Source organism: Sinocyclocheilus anshuiensis, unplaced genomic scaffold (assembly GCF_001515605.1).
Source record: "Sinocyclocheilus anshuiensis isolate Anshui unplaced genomic scaffold, SAMN03320099.WGS_v1.1 scaffold1546, whole genome shotgun sequence".
Classification (NCBI taxonomy): domain Eukaryota; kingdom Metazoa; phylum Chordata; class Actinopteri; order Cypriniformes; family Cyprinidae; genus Sinocyclocheilus; species Sinocyclocheilus anshuiensis.
The window spans coordinates 326,714-334,955 of NW_015547737.1; the positions used below are offsets into that span (position 1 = coordinate 326,714).

General features: G+C 39.5%; 1 protein-coding gene across 3 annotated transcripts in view; it reads right to left on the bottom strand.

Annotated features, from left to right (window-relative positions):
* LOC107704424 (BCL-6 corepressor-like) overlaps positions 1-5,238 on the bottom strand; it is a 39,374-nt gene extending 34,136 nt beyond the window's left edge. For all 3 annotated transcript variants that reach the window (XM_016507344.1, XM_016507342.1, XM_016507343.1), the window contains exon 1: positions 4,513-5,238. In XM_016507344.1, coding sequence (XP_016362830.1) covers positions 4,513-4,539 — 27 coding nt within the window. In that variant the 5' untranslated portion in view covers positions 4,540-5,238. The remainder of the gene's footprint in view (positions 1-4,512) is intronic.
* Between the last annotated feature and the right edge of the window lie 3,004 nt (positions 5,239-8,242).

The window sequence follows — 8,242 nt, forward strand, 5'->3', positions numbered from 1 at the left end:
TAAGTTATGTTCCAAATTTGAAGTTGATATGAAAAAAATTGAGGTTTTATTTAGGGCGTTATACCACAAACAGCCACCGGGTCCTATCAAAACTCCATTGAATTTTTTTTATGCATTTTTCTGTCACAAATGTCTAGATTTCTCTGTAAATCTTACTTCTATCTCAGAATATGGAATCCTGAGACTAAGACCTTTCCAATGATATGTATTTTGTCAAGATTATAAAAAGTTTTGATTGTAAAATACCATAATACATTTTGTAATATGACACTTGACACCGCCCACTAAGGGGGAGGAGACCGCCAAAAGATTTTAAAGTACCATTTCCATGGTAACGCAATGTCCAATTTCAAAATGGTTTTCACAGGATGAATCTTGGGCTTCTAAGCTTTCATAAATGATATATAATTTATGATGATTACTAAAAGATTTGATAGAGAAAAAGGACAAAAAAAAGTGCCAAACGTCCCACGACAGTTAAGGAGTTAATATATATATATATATATATATATATACACTATGCTGTTGTTAAAAGAGACCATGTGATGCAGATAAAATATTTAAACGTCTATGGAGAGTTAAATGTGTGGATGAAGCCACAAAGGATTTCATATATCTTTCCTTACTTCTGAAGCACTACCTCTTCAGAGTGTGTGGTTCAGTTTTAATTGAGAGCGGTGTTTATCATGTCTCTTTCGTATGATGACTTTGCACCTTATTGTGTGCTGTTAATCGTTTAACTAACATCCTCCACCATAAAACACTGACTAGTAGCTGTTTATTAAAGCACCAGCAGGTTACATATGGTTTGCTATGAGGAAAAAGACATTCTTGTGGAAGTTGCGCTTCTCCTTTTCGGTTCTAACTAGAACCTAAAGTGACTGGCATTTTCAAACCATATCTTTATAATCTATCTCCAGTGCATTGTATTTGTATCAAAAATCTCAGCTTTTAACGTGTGAGAAAAAAAGAAACACAGTGCAAAGAAAATAAACAATATATCCATGGGTAAGCATCGCTCCGGGAGCGCGCAGCGATCCGTGCACGCCGGGGCTCCTGCTGCAGCACAAAAGCTCGGTGAAGTGAAGAGAAGAGAAGAGCTCTCCCGTTTCAGCGCGCACCGTCCCGCAGGACCGCTCGGACCGAGAAGAAACTTCAATCAAACCGTGACGTCTCCAGCGGGAGCCAAACTCCGAAATTCGATCCCCGCGCATCTCTCCACCCTCACTAAACGCTGACGAATAAAACCAAACGGGCTGCCAAGACAAAAGCAAACTCTGGCAATACGATTTAGTAAAGAGACCAACTGATACAAAATATTGAATATTTAGCCCAAATGTTTTGCAAATTGTTTTTATAGGATATGAATGAATGTATTTGTTTTGTTGGGTGTCCATAGGGTCCATTTCTTTATTGACTGCTCTAGATTCATTTCTGAAATGCAAACTAAAATTCTAACTAATAGCAAAATAATACAGAAGGTGTTGTTTACGCAAGACATTAAAGCGCCAAAAAGAGAGGAAAATAAACCTTTTGTCCCAAAGTAGACTACTTTACCTTTTATTTACATTTTTCATATTTTTCTCTATACACCTTATAGGGCCAGAGCACACTTGAAGCACATTTTAAACAGACTAAAATATTTCTTCTTTATATAACGTTTGTTAAACACAAAATAACCAGCAAAAAACATCTAAAATGTTGACCGCTGCATGGGTTGGCCTCTAATGTCCTATCATACGATAGCTCCATAACCTCTAATGCAGCCAAACTCTGTTATGTGGCTCATTTTGGTGGTCTGATTTCTGCCTGATTCATGACCAACATCAATCACTTAAAATATTCCGTGAACTGTGGCACGGTTTAACATGTCACACTTTCTCTCTCGCAAATCTGACGCTGACATCGGAATATAAGCTGGTCTGTCTCCAGCAGACAGGCTCCGTGGGTGAGGAGACCATGCAGGCGTGAGCTCACACTGAGCTGACGGGTATAAAAAAACAAACCCGGAGAGCTGGGGGTCTCGGCAGGGCGAGTCAGGGGAGTGGATGAAATAAACGGTGGAAAACAACCGGTATTCGTGCCAGTTCGCGTACAAACAATGTATAATCTTTAATGGCATCAACAAAAACAGAGATTAAGAACAAAATAAATGCATGTGTAGAAATATAGTGAGGGTCTAAAAAGTCTTAAAAGTCTAAAAAGTGGGGATAATTTAAGACAAAAAAAAGAACACTGAACCGCTATAGGCTACGGAAGCTTCGATTAGTTTGTATTGAACAGATTGGAACAAATAATGAGCAGATTGTCGGCTTTTATATAACATTAAATCAGTCATTAGTTCCACTCTATAAAGTTTGCAATGTTTGATTTGCTACAAAGTAAAAAGTCTAGTTGAACGCTTCAGTGTGTGTGTGTGTGTGTGCGGTTACAATTAGGTCCAAAAGGTTCCAGTCTAGTTCTTCAGAAAAAATATGTAGGCCTATACACGAAATAACCTAAAAAGTAATAGCCTACATTGATCTGAAGAACATAAATATAATATCAAGCACTCTTTTAATCAAAGAACCAACGGGCCAACTCAAAAACTTACACAGCAAGATGGGTCTTATTGGGAATCCGTAACAAGAGCTGTTGAGGAACAACTTCAGAACATGTTAAGATTGTGCAGCAATGCTCGTCAGATTGAAAAGCACTTTTAAAGTTGACGGTGATTGAATCAGGCTAAAACACTGGATGCCAAAAATATTCGGTTTAGGCAAGCCTGTGAAAATATGGATGGATCCAGGGCTTTCTTTCCACCAGGATTCATAAGGATATGCTCTGACATGTTTGATTAATAGCGTCCACAGCACTTTAATAATGCAGAATAGCAAGTCGCAAGCATTTAGAAACGAGACTCCTGTGAAAAATTAACCCAGTGGTTTGACTACAAAAAGCATGCCAGTAACTAGGGGTCTAAGTTTGCCTCAGAAAGCGTAACCAACAACAATTGCCATGTGCCTTCGCTTTAGCGAAACCAATTTATGTCTATTTTCAAGAAACTCCTTACAAATGCTAATTATTCATTTAATAGCTTTTATCAAGAGTGACTTAACACTCATTAAGTCAACCTGGATAAAATCAACCTTAGATGTCTTATTCAAGGCACAGCGATAAAGGTTCATTGATCGGCCATTTGTGGGATTTAAACTTTCGGATACACCATCAGCTCTTTGACAACTTGGATACAACCCTGAGGTTTTCCTACTAAGAAAGCATCAGGGTGCGACAACACAGCACTGTCTGTTATTAGAGAATGGCATGACAGTCTGCGTGACATAGTGGGTAAAATATTTGGAGTGGAGAAAAATAGCCTCAATATGGATCTTAATCTCCAAACAGCCGCGCCTGTCGAGGACAAAGAGGTTTCTCAAACTTCAAAGCTCTATGATCGATTATACACATAACTCTCAATGTCTTCACTTAGTAGGAACTGGCCAAGTCATGTCCTCCCGTCCCGGACACAACTCGACAGCGAATAACTTTGAGCGCAAGAAGGTCGCGAAGTGTCTCGTCAACATTCGTGTCTATAACAAAAGGACTTGCAGCGTCTCCACAAAGCGGTCATACTGAGGACTAAATTGCTTCTATGTCTAGCACAAGCTCCATATGAAACCTTACATTAAATTTATATGAATTCATAGGCTTCTATCCATAATGTTTCCTTTCAGTCCTCTCACAAAGCTCACTTGGGGGAAAAAAAAACAGAGTAAGAAATGGAGGTGACCTCCAAACGTGTAGCCTATAGCCTACTTGTTTGGAGGTCACATCCAGTTCTCGTTTTCTAGGAGCTTTGTAAGGGACCGAAAGGTATCATTTATTACAATTTCCATAAGGTTGGCAACCGTCATATAAAAGGGCGAGGCTTGCAAAATCAATAGCGCTCGCGGTGGATCCCGATCGGAAAAAGAAAGTCCACGCACCAACGCGAGCGCGTGCTGCCGTCTTATTACTCAACACGAGAAAATTAACACACGTGAATTTCACAGAAACCAACAGTTCCACAAATCTACGATTTGATTTCGCTATGAATAGGACGCGGTGTGAATAAAAAGGTCAGCTAACGTTACTAAGGAAAGTCCCGTAACGTGGGAAATTGTCTGTTAGCTCGCGAAGACAGTCATCAGACCGACAGAAACATTAGATTATTTAGATTTATAGATTTATGAAATTACAAGCAATGTCTAATATTAGCACACGAACCACCAACAAGAACAAGAGATGTCAACAACATCGTCACGATCTCGACACCAGTCAGCCAGGAGACAATATGTTGAAAACGTATCAACAAACACAAGTTTCACACCGAAATGTCAAAACGAGTGTATAAAATAGTTTTAGCTATCAAAAACAAACCCCTCTTTAGCTCCGCACGAATCGAACGCATTTGCCTACACTGGACAATGTAACGGAACAAACATAAGCAGATAAGGCATGGAAAACCAAGAATAAAGCTTAAAATGTTCTTACCTGAATGTAGTGATGCTTGCTGATCATCAAGTCGCACGGAAAGTATGGGGTTTCCTCTTTAAATGCAAGTTTTCACTCTCGTAGTTTTTTTAAGATATGCAAAGATTCCCGTTAAAATCAAAGAGGATCAGATGCTCCTATTGAAAGCTGCATTACTATGTCGCCTATTTATAACTCTGGTCAATCTACTAACCCTAGTTTTCTGTTTTCAGCGGAAGCCCTTCAGAAGTTTAAAGTATCTCCGCACTTGCCGAATATGAATATCCCCTCCTGGAATAACTGTGAACACGTAGAAGAGATCCATATACATCCATGCAGAAGCAGTCGAACGTAATTCCTTTGACTCAGAAGAGGTTGATGGCTTCGACGCGAATCGCGTGAATGCACAGGTGGCGAAAAATCCCCGGGGCTCTGTCTGCTATATGACGCCTGGCAGCGCCGTGTTGGGCTCGGGCGAGACAACGAGCGACCGAGAGCCACGCCGCGAGAACGGCAGCAGTGTGTTTGCCCGTGTGTGCACGGGCCGGTCCTCACATGCACATTTACGGACCACTGGCCAACAAAACGGCCACACGAACTCTCTCTCTCTCCCTTTAATCTAACGGACCGATCGCGGAAATGTTTCCGTCTCTTTGTCCCGGTTCCGATACGCGATATCCCTTGCGCGCTGAACGCTCGCGCAACTGCTGCTTATGTGTGCGTGTCTGTCTGTGCGCGCGTGCAGCGGGCAATGAAAGCTGAGCGCAAGACGCCTGCCTGTCTCTCTCCCTCTCTCTCTCTCTCTCGCTCTCTCTCTCTCTCTTACCCAGAAGGCCAGTCGGGGGAACAACCGCAATTACCATAAACCCAGTAGGCTGCGCTCCCTCTGTACGACTCGATGCGCCCGTGTAGAATTCAGCGAGAGAGAGGGGGGTGTTTCGCACAGCGTACGGGCTCCGTAAACAAAATGAATCGGCAGTGCCGCTGAGAGGCTTCTGGAAAACCACAAAACGGTATTTTTGGCTTATATTATAAAGAGCGCAGGAGGTGGTAGGTGGATTTATAGGGTGTTTAAAACCTTATAGATTGCGTATTTAGATATAAATGTGACTATTTTAAGCAGCACAAAACTGTATTTTATATTTTCAATGAAAGATCCGATCCAACAGAACGCTTTGGAAACACTTGGACACCATTAAACCCTCGTTCGCCTTTTTGAGCACATAAAGACCTACTCGAAATAAAATGGCTGCAGTTCTTGACTTTATTGTACAATTGTGGTTTTTGTACTTTTGTTGTCAAAAAGTGAGAATTAAGGTCATAAATTAGTTATTGGAATATTATCAGAAATGCACTTGCATAAAAAAAATGTAGAAAAAAAAAGACAGACCCCGCTGGGGCCTAGAAATATAAAGCTAAAGATCATGTTATGTCAAGTCATTTTAGGCTGAAAGGACAAATAAATGGTGTTGGACAAATGTCACAACCAAACTTTCTTAAAATAGCCTGTTTAAGGAACGTTTTAACAAGAAAACGTTCTTAGTGCAACTGACTTTTGTTTACTATTGTTTAAATGTAAAGATGATGAAATTCTCAGGATGTTTTAAGTGCCAAGAACATTTTTGTAAACCTCGGAACAAAATTGTTCTGAAAGTTCAAATAATATGAACTATTCATCCTATTCAACAACATGACTTGGCCTACTGAAATGATTAAGTTCCCACAACCTAAACTTGAATGTTTGGAAAATGTTTAGAGCAGGGGTGCCCAAACTCGGTCCTGGAGGGCCGGTGTCCTGCAGAGTTTAGCTCCAACTTGCCTCAACACACCTGCCTTCAATTTTCTAGTATGCCTATTGATGGGCACCCCTGGTTTAGAGCATTTGGAGCGTTTTAGAACATGAATATATTAGCTAGGAGGATGTATATTACATTTAAATAAGCATTAGTTTAAGAAGAATATTCGTAAATATTAACGTAACAGGATTGCTAGGGGCTTTGACGGAGGATGTATTGGCCACCGCCTAACGGGTAAACCCTTCCCCCGCACGCAAGCATCATCCCCGGGGGAGGCGACCTGGAGGTCACAGCGCTGGGGAACGCTCTTAAAGAGCTCTGGAACGTGCTCAGAGTCCTATATTCACAGGCGAACGATTCGTGCTTTAACAAAATTGGGGAATAGAGTTCATATAAGAAGGCTAGTATAAAATATAAGGGGATGCACAGGTCCTGTAAAAAAAAAAAAAGACTTTAATATTATTTATGTTTAACATTAGAAAGTAGGCCTAAATGTTACTAACACCATTAAAATGGTCATATTCAGTTCTGTTTCTAAAGAGATCCAGAAATGTTTTACAGTTTGATATCAAATCTTTTTAAGTTCTATGATGTTGTCTGATATTTCGGTCAAGATGGTGTTTTTGTCAAATAAAAGCAGTAAAAGTCCAGCCGTGGTATGTTTTGGATGGCCATTTTGAGTTATTACTTTAGAAAATCTAAATCAAGTACGTTAAACAAGTTCTTTACAATCTCATTGATCTGGATCTCTCAAGCAAGTTATCTAAAATATTGTTATTAAGTAATCCAGCTAGTATTGACCAGTACCAAGTATAAGACCCAAATTCAATCAAAACAGACACTATTTGAAGACTATAAAATGTAGCCTACAATTCTGAAGAGATAATAAAAGACAACGATAATGTTATCTACTGATAAGAAAGAGACATTGCGTCTTTGAGAGCAGCGCTCAAATATGTGAGAATGTAATGTATTGAGTTGATGATGTGTTCAGTCTGACAAAGGCCTACATATTTAAACAACGGGCACCCCCGAATCCCCTCAAATGAATCCCGAAATAAACAGGCCATTAGGCCTAATTTAACACGGCGAGGGCCTTATGATATTAGAATTCTCCAGCTGACACAAACGCTCCCCATTCATTCAAATCTAAATAAATAAGAGGCGAGTTTGGTGGGCTTTTGTATTGTTGTTTAATCTGATCTCTTCAAGGCCGCCCCTACCTTCCCCCATGCAACCTTCATTTATACATGCATGGGGTCTCTCTCTCCCCCCGTCCCACCCTCTCCAGCTCTCCATTGTGTTCAGTGCCCGAGGCGCTGTGCTTCGCGTTTTCTCGCGGAATAAAGAGACAGAGGAAGGGGAAGAGATGAGTGAGTGGCCAACAGCGCCGGTGTTAATGTCCGCTCATCGAGACATTGTCACTTGCAGGCGTGATCTGTCATTCAAACCCTTCAGACCAGCAGAGAACGGGCCGAGCCACCGTCTGCACTTGTGAAAACAGTTGCTCCTGAAATACGTAATATGTGCCTATCTATCTATCTATGTTCTATTGCTCTTATCATTCTCGTTCTGTAAATAAATATTTAAAAAAATTAAAAGCTTTACATTGCTTTGCTATTCAGAATACATTAAAATAAAAAATAAAAAACTATTAAAAATGAAAAATACAATAATTACTAGAAAAATACAAATTAATCTCATTAAAAGTACGAAATGGTTGAAAACAGAAGTGTTTGACTGAATTAATGAATGAATGAATAATTATTTTTTATAATAATAATAATAAACATTAAAAGATCTATAAAAAATTTATGCAAAAACACAATTAATTTAAAAAGGTCCGAAATTGTTAAAAACAGAAATTTTGCCTTACATAGCTTGGTACAATGTTTTATTATTATAACTTAAAAATATAAATAAATAAATAAATTTCTGCTTATATAATAATAATA